General features: G+C 42.4%; 2 protein-coding genes across 2 annotated transcripts in view; one reads left to right on the plus strand and one right to left on the minus strand. All coding sequences in view use genetic code 11, as the record gives it.

The window, feature by feature from the left end:
* Positions 1 to 7,519: 7,519 nt before the first annotated feature.
* Positions 7,520 to 8,040, plus strand: EGR_00403 (hypothetical protein; the record flags this gene model as incomplete). Its single annotated transcript, XM_024489652.1, has 2 exons — positions 7,520 to 7,603; positions 7,987 to 8,040. 2 exons carry the CDS (start codon positions 7,520 to 7,522, stop codon positions 8,038 to 8,040), a joined length of 138 nt encoding a protein of 45 aa, XP_024356330.1.
* A 1,896-nt stretch (positions 8,041 to 9,936) lies between these two features.
* Positions 9,937 to 25,010, minus strand: part of EGR_00404 (Discoidin domain-containing receptor) — a gene marked incomplete at both ends in the record, with an annotated part of 19,241 nt that continues 4,167 nt past the window's right edge. The window contains 10 exons of the mRNA XM_024489653.1: positions 9,937 to 9,976; positions 10,671 to 10,912; positions 11,617 to 12,788; positions 15,066 to 15,169; positions 16,833 to 17,271; positions 20,037 to 20,213; positions 20,298 to 20,657; positions 21,672 to 21,944; positions 22,170 to 22,320; positions 23,413 to 23,502. Of these exons, the coding sequence (XP_024356331.1) occupies positions 9,937 to 9,976; positions 10,671 to 10,912; positions 11,617 to 12,788; positions 15,066 to 15,169; positions 16,833 to 17,271; positions 20,037 to 20,213; positions 20,298 to 20,657; positions 21,672 to 21,944; positions 22,170 to 22,320; positions 23,413 to 23,502 (3,048 nt within the window). The remainder of the gene's footprint in view (positions 9,977 to 10,670; positions 10,913 to 11,616; positions 12,789 to 15,065; positions 15,170 to 16,832; positions 17,272 to 20,036; positions 20,214 to 20,297; positions 20,658 to 21,671; positions 21,945 to 22,169; positions 22,321 to 23,412; positions 23,503 to 25,010) is intronic.

Genomic DNA, 25,010 nt, shown 5'->3' on the forward strand with positions numbered 1-25,010 from the left:
TCAAGATTTCTTAGTGCATTAGAACTGGGCAAAATGAAACTATGTAATATTAGACTTTATTTTTGTAAACTACTTAGTCTGAGGATGATTGACTGAGGCAAGACCCACCCCTAGCAGACATGTATCTAGCCAATGAAACCGTGACTTTGTAGTCACAGCGAAAAATGTTCTTGCCCTGATCTCATCTAAAATAGGGGGGTTGAATTAGTACCAAAACAACTAATTTAAAAAGAACAATTCATTTTTTGATATTGCATTCTTGTAGATAAGTAGAGCAAAACAAACTAGATGTAAACGGGTTATGCGATCCGGGTTCTCTCCTAAGTGTTTCGCACTCGTTTACCTAGAATTGGATTAATTTGATCATGGACGAAAGATGTACGACAAATTTTACTACGCCGTCAATGCATGCGGAAGTTTTTAACAAAAATATAAGGATTCCGGTTTTGTGATTTTTTTGCTAGAAGTTGAATGCGTATTTAAAATTCATCTGTTTCTCCTGTTCGCCACTTTAAATTGCATGTCACAGATCATAAAAAATGGAGTGATGCTACTCCAACGAATTGAAATTCATGATTTCGTTACGAATCAACAGATTTTCATCTGTGTTTAAGCTGAGTGCATTAACTTTAAATATAGTGACTGCAACAAGTGTTAGGGGAATGCTGATGACATTTCCTCACAGTTCCTAAAATGCGATTTTATTCCGTTCGGTCATTGAGGGATTGGAGAAAGAATGGGAGGTAATTAACAGTCTCTCATACCATCCCCCTTTAATTAATCATGATGGCATTTACTAAGGCGAGATCTGCCGTAAAATATAATAAAATAGAGGGCGGGCCAAAATGCATCTGGAAAATATAGTTATGCGAACCTTTAATTGTGTCAGTAATTTATTTTAAAATTAAAACCCGAATGCTCCATTTGATGTGGGTTACTTTTAAGGCTATCGTAGACTCAAAGACCGACTGCGATACCGCAGGCATGGAGGTGGGCTGGAGAGACCCGAATAATTGAATCATTAAAAAAGCTAGTGGTCTTTAAAATTTTGTGATAGTCAACCTTACTGTCAGCCATGACACGAGTGTTTTACCACCTGCAATACAGCTTTGATTCAGCGTCATCCACCTATTTTGCTTTAAGGAGTTAACACCACTGAAAGGATTCTTTATTCGTAGGCTCTTTGAACAGTCTGTGTCATTTATACTGGTTCCACAAATTATCTTTTATTTTGTAAAGGTTTGTCAAACCTTAAAATAATAAGTATAAAGATGGATTAATGAAAGTATTCACAGTAAATATTGGGAGACCACGAAGACCCTAAAACGCGTCTCATTTATTGTTGTGTCAGAAAATCACTAGAAGCTCTATCTGAAATGCTAGTGAATTGCATTTATTATAAACTGTAATTGCTTATTCTGATTTTTTTCCATAACTTATCTTACAATTCACAAACTATAACGGGAACGATTTCAATTGCTCTGTCCTGGTTCTGGGATCTGACACTATAATGTCATGGGGTTTAATGTGACAAAATAGTATTTTAGGTTATTCATAAGCGCAATCGAGCTTTTATTTTTGAAAAAATAGATCGGAATCCTTCTTTTTTTACCCTTTACTTAAGGAGAAGAAGAAGGTACAGTTTGTAGACTGAGCATCTTTAATTAAAGGGAATGATTGCATGTGTTGACTTACAAGGCGAAGGGGAGGTGCTTTGCATTGCTCATAGGTTTTGGGCAGTGTTGCTGGTCTGAATCCGTTGCATAAGTTTACCTATTTTTTAAATTGTTCCCGTGACACTGTTAAAATAGAAAGCACTCATTATTTCTAGGTCTGAAAAAAGGAAAAGTTCTGAGACGTCACCTCTTAAGTTAGTAGAAAGTACATTGGCTTCTCTAAAATACCACTCTTACTTCTGTTTGAAATTTTTAGAAGAGATTTTAGAACTTTTTTATCATAAACTGGTAATTTGACTTGTTTTGGCGTGAGGGTTTGGGTTCAGCCTCATGCAAGAGAGACTGAAACCTCAAGAAATTTTAAAGTTGATCCAACACTATGTGGATGACAAGCACTCCCTTGCTTGTAAAAATGTCATAGTCAGAAATTACTCTCCAAACTATTAATAACAGAGGTTGCCTAAAGGTTGTTTAATAAGGCCTATTTTTATATTAGGCTGGAATACTAGAGAGAGTTAGTGGGATTCTTACTAGAGCAACACAGCCTGGATAGTGGTACTTTGTACTAAAATTTAACCAGCAATCACCGTACTCAACTGACCAATTTGCCTCCACTAAAAAGATAAAAATCGTAAAAATGCCCTGCATCCATTTTCTTGTCATAAACTCAATCTGTTTGCGTCAACATTTAGTGCAATCAGTCATGTGCCATAAGTTGACAAAGAGCGCTTGACCAAACCCTTGATACCGGGCCCGGATTAGACAATAGAGAGGTCGCACTAGCATGCCTCTTGACTTGAAGGTGTCACGAGTGAATTAGCCGTCGTTATTAAAGAGCAGTATCGCAGGGAAGAAAGGGTTTCTTTTCACAATCGGCAACTGGTTTTGTTTGCAAGTTAGTAAAACTGCATAAATTTAAGAAAGGAGAATCATTGGATGATACTGAAAATGGCCACGTCTCCGGTTTGAGTAGTAATTACAATGATCCTTTGAATTTTAGACTTCTATTTCAGATTCAACGACAATTAATGGAGTTGAGGTTTGTCAAATTCCTTGGATTGTCAGTCATTTCTGACTAGCAAATTCGGCTTATCAAGAAGTAGGCTTTTACTGATGTAAAGGACAATTTTACTTCCATTATTTTTCATTTAATTTAAGCATGGAAACCTTTTTATTGCAGTGTCGTTCTTTTATTCTCTTTCTGTTCACCGATCTTTGTTCTAGTAACAAAGAAATCACACGACTCTTGCTTGTTTTAAGGCGATTTAGAGTGAGTGAAAAGGTTTTAACTTATTTTCCTAAAATGACTTGTATGCACTCTGGAAAACTGTAAGACGTTACAGCGATTGCATGCACTTCTCTTCCCCTCCGAGTAGTCCTTTCATTGTATTACAAAACTCCCAAATTCAAATGCAGCGTTTTTTTCAACACAATAAGCAACAACAATAAAACTGGGAAAGAAGTAAAAATCTGGCGTCAATGTCCATTTTTATCAGAGACCTGTTGATTTCCAAGAGAGAGTGCATTCCTTCCTCTGTCATGAGCTAATTTTGTTGGCTAAACGACTTTCCTTTTCTCAGTTTTACGTAAGGAAAGACTTTTCCCTCCTGGAATTTGCACAGTATGAAAAAAAGGATTACTCCGGCCATCTAAGAATGTCACTGTAAAACTGTACTTCGATTCATTTTTCACTCGCCTTTGGTTGATAACGCCGTATCACATAGTCATCTTAGAAGGGTATTATTATTATTATTCTACAATATGAGAATAAGACATCGTCTAGGTTGTGTAGCTGATTTTCATCTGAGATGGTGAATATGTCAAAGTGTAGGAAATCGGGAATCTATGAGTGACTTTGATTAGGGTTGAGAGTTAGAATTAGGGTTTCAAATCCAATGATGCATTAAGCAAACTTCCCGTGAACCAAAAAAAATTATTTGAGAAAGTATGAATCACATTTTCGCTCCCCTTTCCAATTTTTTTCGGTCTGAAGGGTGTGGTTCACAGAAAGCTGACAATAATTAGAAGTGGTAAAATTAGCATATGATCTTGCCAAAAAATAAAAGCATTAACACACGATATTTGTGTGATGCCTTTGTAACGCTTTGGTTAAGCTTTTTGGATGCGGCTTATCCATTTGCCGACGATTAGGCAGAATCCGAGACCATACTGAAGATTCTGGTGAGGTAGTACTTTCTTAATTCACCAAAGTAGCCGTTTTACGTATCCACCAGTGACTAGTAACTTGGTAGACGTTTCGAAGGCAGACAGGCTGGAATTATTGCATCATTTTTTTAGTTACAATACTAAAGTTGTTCCTTTGGCGTAATCTAGTTAACCCCGTGCTATGCCATAAGTGCGGGTAGTGCTACCGCCATCAAGCCCATGCCGCGGCGGCAATCTCTTGATTCAAGAGTTTGCATTTTCGGTCAGAAGGTATGCATTCCTTGGTGGAAAGCAGGAATTGTATTTCAACAATTAAAAAATCTGAAAGCTCACTATTTTTTAATCTTATGCACATATTTTTTAGAATTTTTGCTAGGCATAGCGGTCAAAATTTAAAAAAGAGCAATAATTCAAACTAAATGTTTCATCACATTTTTTGATTACGACAGTCGGTGCCTTTTGTCGAATAAAAACGATCCCGCTTATGGTTATCGGACAAAACCCAATGGAGTTATTTGTAAATAAGCTACCCTTATCACAGCAATGATAAGCAAGCAAATTGGATATTGACAATGACGGCAAGCTGAATGGTTAAAGTGGAGGCCAGCTGTTCCATGTATTGTGTTGGTTTATTAAAATATGGCAATTTTTAGCTAATAGCAGCCCTGGTAGAGTAATTGGGCCTTCTTTGCTTTCTTCCCTTCTGCCACAAGCAGCAGAGTTCATTATAGGTGCTAAAAACCGCGAGTAATCATAAATGGGGCAGGATCTTCATTAGATTTGGGCCGTAAAAGTAAAACCATTAGCATTTCATGGCCTAAGAACCCAAAGGAATATACATTAGCAGGCATTACCTGTGAGCATATCTTATTTAGACTAAAATCTTGGAGTTAAAAATACCCATGACGTACGTCAACAATTGCCCGTCTCTTAGTGAAATATAGTGCTCAAAGGTGATTAGATTTAAATTGGCTTAATACAAAGTTTAGTGACTCCTTTCAATGTTTAAACATTGGCTATGCATCCTATGGATACCTAAGTAGGTACCGTGGGAGATCCATTGTGCCTCCCTATTTCCTGCCACAAGAAGTGGCGTTTATGATACTCACCGAAAACTATGATAAAGTAGTTGAAAATGAAGCAGAATCTTCGAAACCTTTGAGCTCTATGCACGTTCCGGCGTCATATGTCCCCAAAATAATATTTCTTGCAATGATAAAAGACTGTGAGTAAGATAATGAACTATTTTTGAATCCCTATCTACTATGGTTTTTGCTTCAATTTTTAGGCTTGATTAGAATTTAGGCCTCTGGAAACACTCGGATTGCTCAAAGAGAGGTAGAGCTGACAGATTACTAAATTTTGTAGCTGATTGTTTATAGGACCGATTGTTCTGCTGTTCCATGAACTAGGCAAGACTAGGAATGCTGTCATGTTGGCTTGAGGTTGCCTGAGCAAGGGCGGGTGGGTGTGAAAGGGCTAGATCAACCCTCTTTCTCTTCTTTCGCATAAATTCCTAAGACCCCTCTGGCCGACAAAGCATGTTTGAAACTCTCAAAGTAGGCAACTCTGGCCAGCGAGTTTTATCGTAACGGTCTTGTTTGTGTTTATAGAATTATGTTATGAATATACAGGGTGCCCAGATAACAGGATGATAACGTGGAGAGCGTAACGTTCTAGTCTGACTTCTCGACACTCCAATAGATCATTTACGGTTATATTGACAGAACTAAATTTATTTAAATTGTAAACTAAACTGTCATTTGTGTGGAGTGACACTTCGATCATGCAATTTTTCTCCGTTATTGACAATAATGGGTCTTATTAAGCCTTCTAGGGTAATCAGAATGCTCCGATGGTAGCAACAGTAAGCAAACTTACCGCAAATTGGCAAAAGTCCCGACTTCACTGACTAGATATTTCCTTTAAACTCTGTAAAAGGAAGGCTTTTGCTTTATATGATGAAACCTTTAGAGACTCATCAGTAAGGGTCCCAAAATCACTTCGATCTATTGCAATTACTTTAGCATTGAATTCTGCATTATGACTAAAGCTTGAGATGCCTATAACGCCGGGGGTTCCGACTGACTGCCAATCTCCGAACATTCTCGAAAGTTGTACTGCCATTTCACTTCTGCATGCTCGGCCCATCACTAGCAGAGGCGTGCTCTAAATGTACCGTTAACCGATTTAAGGCCGATATCAATCAGATTTTATATGTACACATAAATGAATTTACTCAGACGCAGACCCAGTTTCCTCCAGTATCTGCTCTTTAGCCACCAGGCATGTACATGCTGACTGTACTCAGTACGGCCGCTTTGTGGGATAGGATAAGATCCAAGTCATAAAATTGGCAGCCCGATTTACAAAGGTCAGTAATGATGGGACAGACATGGTGGGAGAGGAATTGGAGACAAGCATTACTTACATAAAACCGGCAGGCCTAATGCAATGTGGTGACTTGCTTACCTTTAAAAAAGCTGAGAATAGTCCAGATAAGTGGCTAGGCATTATAAAGAAGACAGGGGAGTGAAAAATATAATTCCGTGTTTGGTCGGCTAGTTTTCCATCTGGAATACTGGCAAACAAAATCCACTCTTTTAGCTCATTCCACAATCCCACATCTATGTAGGTCCAAGATCCACTTCGCCAAGAGGACATAGTAGGTGATTTCTTGCACATTTACAACACATTTCATCATCAATGGAAGGGAAAGTTCTCTTTCCTCCAAGAATGCGAAGTTAATTATATAATAGGTTCGCCACTCTGTTGGCAGTACATTGTCCTATTTATGTCGGTGTATGCTAGTAGTATCCTAACCTTACTAAAGTCAATAAAAGGGTACTTCCAGATTTGTGTGTCTTTACTACTGCGTAGTCGTCGTCATATTTTGAACGTCGTACATGGTGCTTCTGCATTGGTAGTTAAATCGTCCATGAAGTAAAAACTTGGATAGTATGTAAATTTATACAGCTTTAAAATAAATTCATATTCCACTTGTGTTAGTGCAGCCGCTGTAATCTTAATCTGATTATTATGACAAAATATATTTGGTCAACGAATATGCTTTGTAACTCAGACGATCCTCACAAGAACTTTACCTGGCAAATAAAATAAAACTTCAATTCCGGCTCTCTTTCTCCTTTATATTTCTACTTAGTGATCCATCTGAACAGCAAGATCCTCGGACCCAGCACGGTGTCCACCCCTTCCGATTCATATCGCGCTGTAGAGCAGATTCGAAGTAGTTCTTTTGTGAATATTATTAATTAGCAGCTAGGTTAATAGGTCTAAGTTTTGGACTAGTATTTCGAATGTTATGAGAAAAGTTTGGAAAGTCTCTGGTGAAATGTATACGTCATTGTGGCCATGGCGCAAGCGACATAATAACCCTGCGCTTAAAATTCAGAATTCATTTTGGCACATCTGCGTACCTGCACATTAACAACCCCAGCTACATCTAAGCTCCAAGAGATTAGACAATCCACCAAAGACAGCATGCACTAGTGCTTGGCCTTGTCTGAGTCAAAAGAAGGCAAAGCCCATGGAGTGGGAGTGCTGCGGTTAGGTCTGAGCAGCAGCCGGCCGCTTTTGATTTGCATAAATGAATGCACAATCACACAGGTTACTCTGGACACAACATGCATGCAAACTAGCTCATGACTTTACCGAGTATGGCTTTGATCTCCACCGTCAGCAAGGTAAACATCAAGGATAGCAGTATTTCCACTAACAGCATTGCTGCTGATGCGGACAATGTAAATCGTGAATGGCTGATAAGAAATGCTCTTTGCGTGGAATCGCATGCCTTATCAACGTCGAGGTGGGAAATGCACCCTTTTGCATTAGTAACACGTTTGATAAAAGATTATTTTTTTGTTAAATACAACTAAAAAAGGAGTCACTGGTTTAAGTGATTTAAAGCCAAACACTTTTGCTCATACTTATTTGCATTGAAGAACCTAAGGAGGAATATTTAAGTCTGGACCTCATATAGTGTAACATGTTATTTGCTTTTAAAATTCTTAGTTTTGGTAACGGACTATTTAGTGGCTCTGTCATTGTGCCTTCGCAGGCCGACCTATCTCCTAGTGTTGCTAAAAGCAAACCCCATCTTGAAGGATATATATTCTTATTTCAGCTGTGTGACAAAAGGACACCTTCTGCCCACGGGCGAATCTTCGACCAACCATAAAGGGAACAGCTGAAAATGATGTCTACCTTCGGAACCTACCTCAGTCTCCCGGTCTGCACCAATGCTATTAACGTATGAAGCAGCACTAGACTCAAACCACTGGGTTAAGTTTGCGACGAAGCTGTCTGCTGTACCTGTGAGAAAATGTGATCACGTGATACCTCCTCCATTTCTCTACTGGCCGGATGAGGCCCATATAAGTATGACTGGGTAACTGTGAAGTGAGAAAAACGTGATAAGCAGAAATAAAAGCGCAATCTTCTCCCCATGGAACTGTGTTAACTGCAGTCCTTTGTTATATGACACCCTTTTGGGCCAACGGTACTAGGAATAGCCATTAACATGCCTAATGGGCAGCCTATTCTCGCTTCCCACGATTAGCTTGTGAGTGCTTCTTTACAGCACCGATTACTTTGTGATGGCTGACGCGAAAGGTTGGCCAAGGAGAATGTTGGAAACGGCACTCAAAAGGGGTGAGGGATTATATAACAGGTTGTTCGTTATTTCCCTCTCGATTTTAATAAAAGGGCCACTTTGATGCTCCGTCGCCGGGAGGCCGGGTAGTAGTCTCAAGTCTTTCTGTACGACGATAATACATATTCTACCAAAGTATTACGCCTTCTTTTGTCTTCAGAGAAGTCAAAAGGCGCTACAATATTACTTTGCAAACATTGGAAACTTGAAGGACAAATCTATTTTAACAAATTAAGAGTGGTTGCCTCTTATTTCAGTAGAATAGGAGGTATCCACAATGCCGATCTCATCAACATCAGAAATTATGTTGTTTCGCCATTCCCTCCGATGTTTCGGGATCAATGAATTGTTTTCTTGCAGCTGAACTTTATGTGCGCAGTCCTGCCTTAGACGCCACATTCGAAGCCACAGTCATTAAAATCTATTCACGTGACTGATTCTCTGTGTGCAAGTAGAAAAATCAGAACACCAACCATGACAACAGCCATTAAGAAGTGCATTTTAATCGCGTTTTTCAGCAAATAAATGCATCATCCTCATTATCATCGTGATCTCCGGCTGAAACAGCCTCAAAGCAGAGCCATAAAAATCCAGATATCCAGACAATAAGTGTAGAAATCTTTGCCCCTATTTTAGTCCAAAGCAGGTTAACAACCAAGCCGCAAATCTAACATCCAATCTTGGGTATAGCGGACAATCCAAACTCCTTTGTATTTTATCTGGCCACCGACACAAATCCGCTAATCTCTTTCAGCTTGAATCCCACCAGATGCACTAATCAGACCATGGTGTTAGGACGGTGTCACAATCAGGCGTTATTTTTATCTAAAGGCAAGTCTCATCTACTTTGATGTCAACTTTAAGTGGGATTGTGAAAGTAACTGATAATAACAAGCTCCTTCCCTGGGAGTGACACCCACTGCTAATAGCTCTTCCAGCTCGAAAGAACGAGATGCTTGCATCGCCTGCCGCTTTTGGAAATGCTCAAAGTAGTCCCATTGAATTCTTCCCTTCAAGTCAGCTAATTTTGGTATCCCATCTCAAGTGTTTCTAGCAGAATGTAATGGGGCTGCGTCTCCTTAAGACATTGTTGAGCCTGTCGAAATCTGAAAAGGCCGGCTCACCTCTCTTCTCCTTGATTATTCAACAGAAGAAGTTGATTCATTCACCCACGCTAGACACCATCACCCTTTGATCAAGAAAATAAGTCGCAAGCCCGGTTGGGACATTTCTGCTACTTTGAAATCAAATCTGAAACACACAACTGACTCTTGCCCAATCTCCCGGATTAGAAGTTCTGTCCCACTGCTAACAAATCGAGCCATTCGACTTCGCGAGGAATACCATCTTTCCGTGAGAAATCCCTGAGGACACCTTTAAAGCATTATTCGGTCAGGTATGCACATGTAGACGATGCGCAAATCAGACTTCGGGTGCCAAATTAAGCCGCTCCAGATTCGTTCTGGATAGGGTAAAAATGTAATACCAGCTGTAGACAGACGTCAACAGTAGAAGTTTCTGTACAGGTGTTCAACAACCGTTCTAAAAAAGCTGATGCTTATAAAAGTATCCCGATAATCCTCCACAAAATAGGGCACCCTTTCCGTACTGCCACACTTCCTTCCCTGTCTTCGCCCCTAAACTTTATTCAAAGAGAGATGAAGTGGGTTTTTGGTGGTCAGGACCCGGCGAAATAGAAGAGACAAAAGGAAGAGGAGGAGAAAGGGACAAGAGAGGGGTAAAGGTGTCCCTTGTTTCGTACTCTCATGTGGATGGGTGACAGCGGTAACGAGCAGCTGTGTGCGTACGTGTGTGCGTGTGATGGTGGTATTGTTTTGGAGGACGTGGATATGGGGAGCGAGGGCGAAGAGGGGATGCGGCGCAGATGAGAGATGCTGAAAAATCCACAGAAACACACGCATATGAAGGTGGTATAGAAGTGTCGAAAAATATACACAATTGTACACGCACACACGCTCTCTTAGCAGGACAACAGAGGAGGAATGAGTGGCAGCATCAGCAATAGCAGCAAATAAAAGGACATAAGGGGAGAGGGTTGGCGCGTGGTGTGAGGTAGAGTCCAGCACTGACGGGATAGATGCGGAGAGAGATCAGGAATGACTGAGAAACAATAGCTCCCTCCTTCCCCTCCCTACATGCACACCGAGTAGATAGAAAGTCGACCCGAGCTCGTGCCGTCATTGGTGGAGTGATGATGGCTGTGTTTATGATGATTGTGGTAGGGGTTCGGAGGCAAGGGAAGGGTGGGCACGGGGGGCAGGGGCTTGCCCGAGGAGGACTTTAGACCTGCTGTTGCAGTCTGCTGCGCCAGCCAGCAGCCACCACCAGTGGACGTCGATGTGGAGAGGGCTAGAGGCGTCTCTGAAGGATAAGCGGTCTACAAAAAAGCCAAAATTTGCCACAAGTTTATGGATAAGAGACGAAGAGGGCAAAGTCAGGCGAGCGGAAAAAAATGGAATTGGGAAGCATGCATTTTGCGTAGCGTTAGCAGAGGCGAGCTCCCGGTTGCACGAGAGCCCAGAAAATAAATTACTTTCCCGCCTTCATTTTATTTATTGTTTAGCTTTTTGAAAAAAAATTAAACGCAAAATCAAAGTAGGGTCGGGAGGAATTAAATAAAATCAGTAGTAATGAACGCACATACCCTTGAACAAGGCTAAAGGCGCGTCTAAACTCCAGCTAGTTGGTGTGGCAAAAGGGGAAAGGAAATTCAGACATAAGTTTTTTGTTCGAACCGCATAATTTTTCAATTCGAAAACGGTTTCACATGTTTGTGTCAAGTTAGCATCTCTTGTCGTCCTGTATTGACCAGCAAAAGTAAACTGCCATTATCAACCTAGAAGAAAATTGCAAGATTCCAAAACTTGGATATCTCACGATTATCCTGAAATCTATAATTCTTTCACGTAACCCCAAATTTAAAAATTGGGCAGTAATAAATAGCTTAAGACAGCGTGGTCCTAAACCGACACCATGGTTCTGGAATCCAAATAAAATGGGGTTTTCTCGGTCAAGAACATCCTTACCTTACGGATCGATAGGTGCTTGTACTTTAAATTGACATTCATTAGCTCAACTCACCGTGGGAGGAACAGCAGAGTGTACGAGTCCCTGTGAGAGGAAGGGTGACGATTGAACAAGTCCACCCAACTGTTGGGAGTCACCGAATCCCGCGGCTGCAGCTACAGCCGCCGCTGCCACTGCACTTTGGAAGAGGTGGGCCTGCTGAGCAGGCACAAGGATGGGTTGGTAGAGATGATAGGAGGCAGTGCTACCACCGCCTCCACCACCACCAGCTCCAGCGGTGACGGAGGTTTGACTCCCGCTTTGGTCGGGATAGTGGGCGGCGGTCGCTGAAAGGAAGGGCGTCGGGTACTGAGCCACACCACCGTTGGGACCAATGAGTGAAGAGGAACCCTTCTTCATCGTTGATAGACCATTGTTGGAGGCTGTGGAAGAGCCAAATAGCGAGGTACTGGCATACTCTGTGCCGAGAATGTCACTGCCAGCTAGATTGGGGAAGGGTTGTGCAGCGAAAGGCTGCAGCATAGTGCGACCGGCACCAAAAACGCTGTCGCCCACCGTCGCCGCTGCCCTTGAACTGCCTACTCCACTATCGGTTCGACTCTGCACTGAGTCGTGGAGACCGCCCATCTCTTCTCGCCTCTGCGATGACGCAGTGCAGCGTTGTCGGCGATACTTGGGTCTTTTCCGACGTCCGTTAGTATTGCTGACACTGGGTCTGAGGAGGGCCGAGTTCTCACATCCTTCTCCATCTTCCGCTCCCGCCGCCACCGTGATCAGATTATCCACACCACCTCCACCACCAGCGGTCGAAACGGAGGTGTGCTGTACCCCCTCGCTAGCCGATGAGGTGGTCACACTGTTGCGTTCTGTGGGTGCAACTGGAGCCAATCCCCTCATCCGCAATTTTCCGTTCCCCTCTCCAGTCACTTCGTCCTCCTCTTCATCCTCCATTTCGACATCCGCAGCCTCATCATCAGAAGAGACGGAGGGGCTAGCAATTGGGGCGGACCGATCCTTGCCGTGCCTGCAGGGTGCCGCGTGGCCACCACCTCCTAGCACCGGACAGAGAGCGGGTGGGGTGGTGTAGAGACTACCGCTGTCAGTGGTCGTGTCACCGCCTGTGGCTGGGTGGATCATCCCGATGGGTGGGTAAAATTGTTGCTGCTGCAGAGCCAATTGCTGCATTGCAGCCAGATCACCTCCAGCCAGAGAAGCGAAGTTGTGTCCTTTAAGGAGAATAAAGAATGGCATCGTTAAAACGCAGTCTGGTGCACATAGATGCTCGCGGTTTGTCTTTGCTCACGTAAAAGGTTGATCAATGTCCACTTCTTAAATAAAATGGGTAGTGTTGACTTTGCGATACGTCTAAAATGGTCAATGGTAAAAATAGGAATCCTTAATTAAGAGCAAGCCTTTTTTCGGGATTTGCTAGTCATTGATCTTTTGATAACTGAAGTGAAAAGTCAGCCTGTTCTTACTGATAGGCATATAAAGAAGTTGTAGAAACATCGGCTTATAAAGTGAATTAAATTACCTTTATGTATAACATTACATGGACCCTTCCAATATGCCGCAATTCACACCCCACGGCAGGAGTCACGCTACCTACTTTACTGGTCTCCCAGGACTTCTGTGGATTTATGATAAAGCAATTTAAGTGATATATCGGACTATATGGTATAGCGGGCATGAACAGCTGCTACTTTAAATCATATTGTGTGGGAAGATTAAATAGAGTCCACTTTTCGAGTAAAAGACACCAAGCGCACTTTTCTTAGACAAAAATCTCGATTGCATGTCAACGACTTGATTTTGTGAGCAAAGAATTTGACAACTATGACAGTTTCTTTGATAAGTGAATGAAAAAAAATCAAGAGTAGTTTAGCCCTTTATGTGAGAATTAGTCAATTCTTATAGAAAAAGACAGCCACAGTACCGATGGGAAAGATTAAACGCTCCTTAAATGGATTAGATGATCGAGGTTATTTCCAATGGAAAGGAAGAATGTGCCATCACTTCCATGACGGTAGGTGACTGCCTCTAGCATTCTTGCCATAATCAGCAGCACGCATTAGCAAAGAGGCGTTGGTGCTAATTGAGAGCCAGGCAGGGTTTTTGTAAGCCGTCATCTTTCTTTTTTAATGCTGACGAGTGATGCATAAAGCAAAACAGTACACGTGATAATGCAAGCACAGCGTCAGACCGATTGAAGAATTACTTGACCTCTTTAGCAGGAACAAGAGAGGCTGCTCACTTGTACAATATAAATCTGGTCTTATTGTCCCTCTACCCAATACCCTGATGGTAGACACAAAACCTGACGTACGCCGGCGAAGCTCAATCCAGCACTCGGTGCTGAGTCGCAGAAGTGATGACGGTGGCGGCTGACTCAACACGGGACGACGTGGATGCGTACGCATGCACGGTCATTCATTGCACGTCTACCTCTCCAGAAAAATGCGTTAGTAATAGCGAGACAGCATCGTCAACGTCGTCATCATCGCTATCATCACTAAGCTGTTAAGCGCACACTCATGGACACATAACCAATGAGTAAGGGAAGGGGAAAAGGAAAGGCGGATACTCCGGTTCTTCAACTCTTCCCTTGTGAATGATATCGGGGTTACTCCGAAAGCACACATGTAAATTTTTCCCTCTGGATAACATCTTCAGTATTGAGTGAGGAAGAAACCAGTACTTCGAATATTATTATTAAAAGCGGGTATAACTTTAGAATGCTAGTATAATCGGTGCATCTTGTGTAGATCAGGTTTACCATTGCCGCTTACTGCCATTCCTTCCTCACATCTTGGAAATCAAGGTTTTTGAGATAAAAGTGACCAATGGTCAGCCTTTGCTGTTAACATTTTCAAATACTAATTCTTGATAACAGCCTCGGTTTGAAATCAACGTCGGGTTCGATTCTGAGTAAATTTCCTCCGAATTTTTCCGGAATTTCATTTCAATATTCAGTATGACCTATCAATGGCCTAGATGTCATCTGGAAATGTAAGACAACCTCAAACAAGGCGTTTTTCTTCTCTCAAGACAAGTACCCTAAATTCGGTTGGGGCATTAAAACCTCGCTTTCTGTGAGGGAAAATACTATCCTTAAGTATGTGTCACAAATACTGGGTTCACTATTCAAATGGGAAGTCAGTATCAAAATCAAATAAACCAAAGGAAAACGACTTTTGAAGTCGAACATACCACTTCATTTGTGCGATTTGGCTAGGTAAACAGGGACGTATGATAGAAGTAGATAACCAGTAAAGATGTATAACATCTCGACTCTGTGAGTATCTCCTACCACGTCAAACTGTCGCCAAATAAAAAGGATCGTTCAGTGTACCACATGCAAGAAAACAAACTTTTACTTGGAACAAATTCCCCGAACTAGAAGTTTGCTGTTTACTTTAACGTGTCGAATAAGATGATCACAGCTTTTACTACAAAAAATTCCAGGGTGGATGAGGTGGAAGGAGTAGCGTGAGCACACCTACCTGGCGACGGAAGACCGGCCGGACAGCCGTCTGGTGGGGAGAACATGGCCGGTGAAGAGAGCACTTGTAGCGGAGATGCACCAGCGGCGTACATGGTTCCCGTGCTGCAAAGCGAAATCAAAATAACAAGCTCATCTTCGCATGGTGTGACTTTCGACAAGACTGCATCATGGGACGCAAAGTTATTTGGAGTTGGTCTACGTCCATTAAACTCCTGACTTAGAAGGAATTAGTCGCGGAGGTTTTCTCATTAAAATATGTGAATTTTTCTAAAAAGAGCAGGAAAAAAACCGGAATCTCACATTTCTTTTTTTCAGTAGAAGTGAATCAAGCTGGTTCAAATGAGTTCACTACGCGAAGCAGACGATCCGTAAGAATACTCCTTTGACCGACGGCAAATTGGTAGCCATTCTCAGGATATTAGATGAATGACATTGTCACAATAGATTTAAGTAACAACCATTTCAATGATAATCATGTAGGAGTAAAATAAAGCGAGTCTAGTGAACAGTAAATGCTTTTAACACCCAGTTTAGTGAGGTGCGATTCCTATAACTACTACATGATCCTTCACCAAAATATTCCTACACTATAAGATACCTGTAAATCTTGAAACCAAATGTCAAAATTTTTGGTCGTGTAACTAACACCTTTTAGCAAATCAATTTAGATACCTCAAAGATGTCTCTGAAAGCTTTCTACTTTGCTCACAAACAATCAAATTGGCAAAATGTATTATGTAAGTCTCATGCATCCTCATATGCTACCCTAAATCTATATTTTACCAAAAAAGCACAAGGGAATGAGCACTCAAAAGCTTTTAATAAACCTACTAAATTTAAAGAAAAACGGATGACCAAGGGCATGAAACCGAAAGTCCATTAGGAGGAGATCGTAAAACCACAGTTACGCTACCTTGAATTTACAAATTACATGCTTAATTGAACGGGAAATTAGGAATGAAAATCTGCTCTGAAAGCACATCTCAACATTTTCATTATGAACTAGAACAATAATTTCTTACCCAACCGAGTAAAAAGAAGTATGCGGCTAACCGTTGCCTTATTCCAGTTGAAAAGTAATCCGAAACTCAACCACAGAAATAAATTTATTCCAAATGTGCAAAAGCGGAAAAGTGAATAAAAAGAAAAAGGTCTGGTTTTGAAAGGCTCAGGATAATTAGCATTTCTATACACAAATTAAACCAAAACTTATAAAGTAAGCAAATTTCCGAAAGCGATACTTGCTACAAATTCACATTTGTGAATGAGTACGCAAGCCAATATTGACCTCCCAATTTCCTCAAAGAAAACGCTAGGTGCCAAAGAGGTGGAAGCTACATCCTAGATGTCTTCTAGGGACCCATGAACCTATCCACTACCCTTAGAGTAAAATTACCTTTAAAAATAAAGTCCATCTCCCACAACTCAGAAGGAATGCGATGGCTGAAAGACGGGTCAAGAAAGGGCACTGTTGATTACAGATAATTTCTCCGTTCTATGAAAATGGGGGGACGTCTCAATCGAAAAAGCATTGAGAAAAATGATTTTTAAGACAAGAGATGATGTGACGGAATCGTACTTGCTTTGACACTAGATTTAGCGAACTGAGTGGTTACAACAGACACTCGACTCCACCCTATTTCTCGATGTTATAAACGACATTCTAGTAGTAAATTCTACAACTAAGCCTCAGAGAATCTACAGCAGCCAAAAATACTTCATTTCTTTTTACGACTTATTTATATTCGACAAATCAACCACCCACCCACTGCTATGAGCAGGACTGAAGAGATAGGCTGCAGGCGCAGCAGAGCAGGGTCCTGAAGACGTGAGATTGTTGCACAAGGAAACCCCAACAGTATTTGGTTGGTATGGTGGTGCAAGTACCGCCGCCGCGTCCTGCTGAGAACCCAGCAGGGGTGGTGGTGGGGGTGGTGGTGACGTTATCTGTGAGGACGCGGAGGCAATTTTCTTGAGGGACTGGTGGCGCTGCCTCGAGCGCTGCATGTGGATGCAGAGGGAACAGACGAGGACTACGCAGAAGATACAGAGCAGGAGGGAGACTACTATGACAATGATGAAGGTTGTGCCACGACTGTTCACCCGCAGCTGGTCTTTGGCCAGACCCTGTCGATGCGTCACTGTGGCCGATGACACCGATCCGGTGGCCACGTTTCTACCGCCGGCACCGTCCTCGTGGTAGACTGGACAAGAGATTTCAAAAAGAAACCAATATGGTATCATAGTTCAAAAAATGAGCAGTACAATCAATCAAGGCGAGTAAACAAAATTTCATCGTCTGTGAGTAGCTTCATAATAAGAGTGTAGGCAATTTGGGCACTAAAAAGGTGCATTAATGCGTTTTTAGTGCCCAGTCAACGTTCATTAATGCTAACTTAAATAAGAAATTTAATTAATGGAATAGATCCACGACGCAAATCCGCCTGGGGGCCAAAGTTCGATTAAGACAAGTATGATTTTTTCTCAACTTGCTGGTTAGTTTGGGAGATCCGACACGCGTCAATGCATAAATGAGGTGTGTACTTTGTTAAATAGACCGAAGAGGAGACTTAGTTTAGTCATCTTAAAGCTGCGTCGTATACTATTTGAGCTGAGTTACCTGTGATTGATTACTTGCTCGTCTGTTCTAGTGGCAATAACTTGAGATGCACACACATGCAGGTGTCGTCGAGGCAATATCAACTAAGAATGGATGAAAAGTAGTCAATTTAGAGCTAACATGGATCAAACGAGATTCCGTTTTTCACGTCTAAGCGATGTTCTTGGTGATTTGCGATCCTTAAGCCTAACACTCACGGGCACTCAAAGTAAAAATAGTATTTACGCAGTCAAGACACTTCGAATTACTTCTCGTCTGGTTGCTAGCACAAATTTCTAGCCGCTAAGTTGCGTTACAAAACTTTAATTTCAATTTCACTTAACTGCTTGTTAGATTATGTAATCAAATTTTCATTGATCTCACGAGGTCAGCCCACCGCAAAGCCCAAACCTGGGTCAAACCTCACCCAGCCTCCAATTTTTTTGCACGTTTTTATGACCAACATCGGCCGAAAAGTGCACATTGGGGGAGGGAGTGCTTAAATAAAAACCCCATTTTCTTCACCCGAAAAAAATCAGCAAAAACAGCCAGCAAGTTGCGACTGCCTTATTTAGCAGCATTCGAGTTCCACCATTGCAAAAAGTGGGGTTAAAAAGGACAAAATATGCCAAAAACTCAGTCTGACAACCGGTGTCTCATTTCCGGAGCCACCTGTCACCAACCCCTTGTCTAACAAGTGACCTACACTCAAACGCAGTATGACAGTCGCTAACAGACCGCGTTGGAGGTATAGTCGACGATTTTTATCCCATCTCATCTGAAATCCTCCATATATATTACCTAGGTAATGAGACGTGTCCACTTCATACCTTGCCCTGATGAAGTTTTTGAGGGTACAGATGGCCGGATCACTAGGATGGGACAGAAGGGGAGTCACACACCCTTTAATGAGCTACAAATCGGGCGCGGATTCGTCGCTAAAGGTGAGGTTAGAGAAAATACCTAAAGAAGATAAAACGGAGTCTCATTTCCCCCACAGGGTGCTAATGTATTTCAAGAGCAGAGCTGACTAAACAAGATCATCGCGAAATAGGCAGTTTACCGTGTAGAGATCTTTGAATTTTCTTCGACTGTGCATACGCAGGAGGAACGGACAAAGCAATGGTAAATCACAGCCGTCATCTCTGCGGATACATAGAATCACGTACATAGTGCAGTCATCAACCGAATCAACTGCAGCCATTGAGGCCTGAATGGAAAACTTCAACGGAAGCAAAGCCATTCATTAGAACGGTGCCATCCAGATCTGAGTCAAGTTAGTACATCATGAATGCCCCATTTTCTTGACGCATTTCCAACCAGGTTCTCAAAGGAAAATTTACCGCCGCAGCTTAGATGTAGTCTATTGTTGCGCTATGAGATCAAAACTTGCAGTACCGAACTTCACAATTCAGCTGCTGCTCAAATACTTTAAAATGTAATCATTTTCGGGCAAAGAAGGTCCTACATCTCTTTCATTATTCCAAACTGAGCTAATGCAACTGTTAGGGAATGTATATCATACATTGACGATGCAGGGCTCAGAAGAGAAAATCCGGATGTCACATATATGTGGTGGTGGTAGCGAATGTTAAACTCCAACTTAGCCCATACCTCCATAACTATTTTAAACTAATATTTTTGTCTTAAGAGATTTTTTACAAAACTGTAAACGTATCAGCACATTACAGCAGCAGAATTTTTGGCTGTCGATGGCATTTCCGGAAAAATGACAACCAAAACCCTGAAAACGAGTCAGCTTGAGATGAGATCAAGGCTAAAAGGAAAAGCAGTAAAAGTGCTAGTGAGACACTTTAATTAATTAACCCACTTCTTTTCCGCCTGCTGGCAATGTAAAATTACTTAAAATTGACCTTTTCACTTTCTCTAACTTGATTGAACCCTTAGCCTTTGTATGAAGCACTGAGTTGCAACATATAATTTTACAACATCTACCACTAGGGATGAATAAACGAGTTTATGGATTTCAAGCTTTTTTATGGGAACAAAGACGAGCAGACACATTATTAGAGGCGCGCACAGGCAAGCCTTTGTAGTAGGGTGCTGGCAGCTGCGCTAACAAGAGAGCTCCTGCCACTATGTAGCAATTTTGACAGCTCCCAGAGGGCAACGGAGGTAATGGGAGGAGGGGGGAAAGAGAGGGAAGGGGGAATCGTCGATCCTTGACATGTCCCCCAGGGGAGAGCAAAAAGCAACTTAACTGCCTCCAGCGTATCAAATTAGAGGGCAAACAGGCCCAAAACAGTAGTTGGTTGTGGATAACACTTGCTATGTCACAATCGAAGAAACGAAAATTAAATGCTGCGATGTCGTAGTCAGCAGAAAATGTAAAGACAATTCGCCACTCACCATTGTCCAATACACCAACGGTGTCAATGGCAGCAGAAGCGGTTGTGGTGGTGGTTGTAATGACGGCATCGATCGGGAACGGACGCAGGTCCCTATCCGCCTCAAACTTGCCTGGAAACCTGACTTCTGAGTCGCCACCCTCTTCTCGTTGTGATGGCAGCACCGGGACATGGGGTTCTGTTAGGTAGGAAAAGTGAAAAGAGAAATTCGACCCGACTAGATGAATCACAATTCAGAGATGAGAGGGCTGTTGTTTATTACCCGAAATGAACTGGACCTCTGAAATCAATAACCAATCTTCGGAATGGAAGAGTTCCATAGAAACCTCCTGGGCGATACGTCCCTGAAGAGGGATGCTGACGACCGCAGCGCCATCCCAGAAGGGGTTTCGAAAGACTGTGACACGACTAAGACTCCTAGTGTTAGTAGCATCTCTCCAAGAGGCATCACTGCGCTCCTCAAGGTCAACCTTATCTGGGCTGAGGGGAACAGTGAGACGGGTCTCCTCGGTGCTGGAGAGAGCCCCATCATTGGTAAAATCTATGGTAGTGTAGTTGAAGAGCCCTACTCGGAGACGACTCGATTCGAAGGTAAAAATGAGGAGACGCGAGAAGTTGCGAGCTGAAAATGCCGGAAGAAACCAATTTAAATTAGGAAGTTTCTTGGGAAATGTTAGTTTGACGTCGACATTATCCAATATGTCTCTAAACGAGTTCCATTAGAAAAAAGAGCGCCATGAGGTCTCAGCTCACACAGGACAGTTATATGTGTAACTATACTGACTTTCTAGTCCAAACAATTCGGTTACTAAGCCAAAAATTGGGATATTCTCTACATTTCCATAGTGGTCCGCCCTTTCTATACTCCTTCGTTCCGATTGGTGTGCCCTATTTTGCCTTAAGAGTTGACAGCAATAGTAATAAGAACCTCATCCCAAGGGAAATAGCAATAATCTTAACTTCACTGGTTGGATTTCGTATCGAAACGCCAAAGGCTGAATCTGCAAGAACTCAAAGGTGAAGAGCTGTCAAAATTGCACCAGCTTTTGGTCACCACTCCAATCTCGTTTGCTGCCTAATAGTCGGTAATGAAGAGGGAATAAATTTAAACTACTTAAAAACGGTCGTTAAGGTACTACTACCCGCCATGCTACAAGAAGTTGAGAGAAAACCAGTTACCCAGCTAGGCAGCACTGAAGTGATAGCCATGGCAGAGAGGGATAAATAACAAGTTCGCCCCCGTAAAACAACTTTATATTGTGGTCTACCAGATGCCTACATAAACGACCCTGAAAATAGGGACTGGTACAAGAAACTCGTTTAGTGTAAAATATTGACTAGCCTTAACGCGAAGTAGGTGAGTTTCTGTGATGCATTTTAAAAGGATGCAACCTAAGAGATGCATCAATAATGATGTGATGGAAAATTCACCGCAAGACTTTCATTTCCATCTCCACTACCGTGTGATGACAGAATAATAATCCCCGTGGCCATCAACGACCGCTTTCACAAGAATAGTTTTTACTTTAGTTGTACACTCAAACACAGAGGTTCTTCATTCTCTACAGTTCAATTAACACCTACTTTCAGACCGATACGGCTTCAGAGATGACTGGGGCACAGCAACTCTACTCACGTCTGTCGAACTTGAAGTCCAGCCGGATGGGGCTACTTCGGCTTCTCTCCCATCCAACGAAATGGTGGTTGGCAGGAGAATGGTAGACATCCTGGGTGACATTATTAAGGTGTGCTATGTTGTCCACAAGTTTGCCTAGACCTCCGGGGGCCCCTCGCGGTCCCAACGCCTTATTGGCGTCGTTGGTCAGATCTCGAAAATCGATATGTTGATAACGATCGGTCCCCAGATGACCACGACTGCCTTCCGTTGCCAAATATTCCGTTATCCCATCTACAAAAAAATAACCATGTTCTTCCAAGAGGGTAATAGTGTGCCTTCCGTGAATGAAGGTAATGTACCAGCTTCTAGGGAGCAGCAAACTCATTTTATAAACGATACAATGCTCATTTTGGATTTGCAATCCAACATTTTCTTACTTTCCTAATAAAAACTACATGATCCTGGGAGAGCAAACAGACATCAAAAGTGAGTTCAGTATTTAGAACATCTAGTTACCTGAAAAGGGACATCCCTTAAGAGCGAACCGTAAACAAATGGGATGCTTTAATTTGGCACTGTAAGGGTAAATCCGAATGCGACGAGCAACCACCGTTGGATCGAACGTATGTCTAGCGGTGTTGCGCGGGTCGATGTTGGCTTGAATCACCTGCAGGTAGGACAACAGGAGCCATTAATTGTCTAGCGTGGGGACTCAAACGAGAGGGTGGGTGACTGAGGTTGACCCGAGAGCTTAACAGGATGCGCCAACATTCCCCTCCTACCCCCACCCCTCCCAAACTAGGATACCTCAGTCTCCTACCTACCACTGTGAGCACACCTCCCAATTAGGGAAAGAGCTACTGTATTTTGTCATAGAAAAACTGACGTACATACGAGTTTAAACAAAATGCTAAGGGAAAAACAGCATCGTTTTGGCATGTTCCCACCGCCAGGATCATACAGTTGTTCCAAGAGTCTCGTTATAAAGAAATTCATCATTAAGACTGAGCTCTTCATGAACTACCTGTTTCACTTTACCGTCGATGCTGGTGGTAAAATTCGGCACTTTGATACTCGCTTTAATTTTAGGTCAAAATGACGTTCTCAGGTTATGTCAAGTATAATGATATGGCCCCATAAGTCTTGACCCTACTAGCCGAAATGCAGCAATTACACCCGTTCTTGTCAAAAGTGAGGAGAGCTTTCATGGTAGCCGACGTGAGCTTATTTGGCCATAAATTATGCATGTATAAGGCATTCTATGAGCTGAGTGACTGTGCACAGCGATTACTGCTGTACTACTGTGGGCTGGAAACCACCCTGGTCAGGATGGTCTCTGACAGGTCAGTGGTAATTTTGAAGCGCTAAAACAGTTCTAATGTCCTGCTGTTGGGCGCACCCTACCGCATATGAAGGTTTTGCTAGATGGGAGTACCCACGACTTCCACTCCTTCGTTCACAAAAGCTTTCCCCAGCAATAAGCTGCATACATGCTACCACTGTTGCCTGTCCTCCTGATTGACGAATTTGGGCCGACTGCAAGTAAAATAACACACATGCCACCTACTACTGCGTGCGTTGCCGCAACGATGGCTTCCATTTGACTTGGGCGCCCATAATACAAACTCTCCTCAGCGCAATACCGAATGAGCACGTGTGAACAACCAAACACACACGCAAAGCGCGAATTAATGGAAGAGGGAGAAGGGGAGCGCGAAGAGGCGATCAATAGGAGGGTGAAGTAAGGTTAGAGCCTTACCCTCTCGGAATCGTGAGTGGTATGCTCGTACCACGGGCCGCCGTCCTCCCGTTGGTAGTGCAGAATGAAAGCGGGAATGTACTCCGCCACCTACAAAAAATTAGGCAGCTAGAGCACCAGCCCAGCTTGAAGGAAAATAGCTTTAATGGACTACAAAAGGTACACTAGTCGGAAGACTAATTAATTTCGTTGTTGCACACAACCTGCACACAAATAAGCTACGTCAGGGTTCCATTCTCAAACAGATTGATAAAAACAAACTACCCATTAGGTTTTCATGACATACCATCAAAATTATCGGGGACTTAAGAAATTCTCATTGGCATGAAACGGAGGATGAATTGTTAAACAAAAGCACGATTCAATGATAATAAATAATCAAACATAAACCTATTTATGTGAAAAACACAACAGTACCCAATAGAATTTTAACAATACGAGGTATTATCTTGACCCATTTTAGCTACTTTTTCCCAATATGATTTAGAAAGACAAGCATATTTGAAATGGTAACATCATCAGACAGGCTTATGAACGATGATGTGGAGTGTCATCTACAGATGTCAGAGGACATTCATTTTAACCATAACACTCTCTCAAACCTGCTTTCACTGTAGCGAACCAAATAAACACACATGGGTAGCTGACCGCAAACCTTGGCATAGGGTTAATCGAGGGAGAGGAGCGGGTTGTGACCAGCGCATATCACAAAAACTAACGTAAACACACGGACCACATACAAACAAGGCACATGCGCAGGGCGCATAAACAGACAAATTACACCAGACCCAATACACACAAGCGCGTCCAGTCATCGGGGTCTATTGGGTAGAAGTATGTTTCGTACATCTCACATTCGGTACAGCTCATTTTCAGGAGACAACCGGTCCTAATTTCGAAGGTTGATAAGAGAACAAGCACGCACACGAGTAGAAAGAAGATGCACTCCTCCTCTTTCGCTTGCCTTGAGGAAAGCGGGAGAAAGCATTAATGCAACGAAAAAGAATTTTCCTTCACCTGCCCATTCTCACTCCTTTCCGCCCCGTGAGTAGTCAGCTAGCTGTCTAGCTTTGTTCTGAGAAAGGAACTCATTTGAAATGGGAGGCAAAAGGGTCAGGCGATGGCCTCATTTCATATCCATTCAATTAGCCGCTGCGGGGGACGAGAGAGCAGAGCTCGACCGAAAATTTGGACCTCTGATTTATTGAAAGTCGTGTCCGCACGTGTGTGTATACGTATGTGTGGACAAACGCACCATCTCAACGTAAACACACAAAATGGCAATCAGTAGGAACAGAGAATTCTATCGCGATTCATCAGTTCACGCTCCAGTCTGGAACGGAATTACGAATGGAGTGATGTCACAACCTTGGATGCCTCTGGTTAGGTAAACCTATTGCCTACCTCAATTAAAACAATCAAAATATACAGAAAACACAAATATGGGAAACGAGAACTCGATTGAATAAAAGGATAATTAAAGACCAAAGTTAAAACGAAATCATGCATCAGTACCCATTGTCGTAGCAGTTAGAAAAACCTCTCCATGCACATTTAGCAAATTTTTTTCCAGTGAGAGTGGGACTATGAAATGATTT

This window comes from Echinococcus granulosus (genome assembly GCF_000524195.1).
Source record: "Echinococcus granulosus chromosome Unknown EG_S00001, whole genome shotgun sequence".
Taxonomy (NCBI): Eukaryota; Metazoa; Platyhelminthes; class Cestoda; order Cyclophyllidea; family Taeniidae; genus Echinococcus; species Echinococcus granulosus.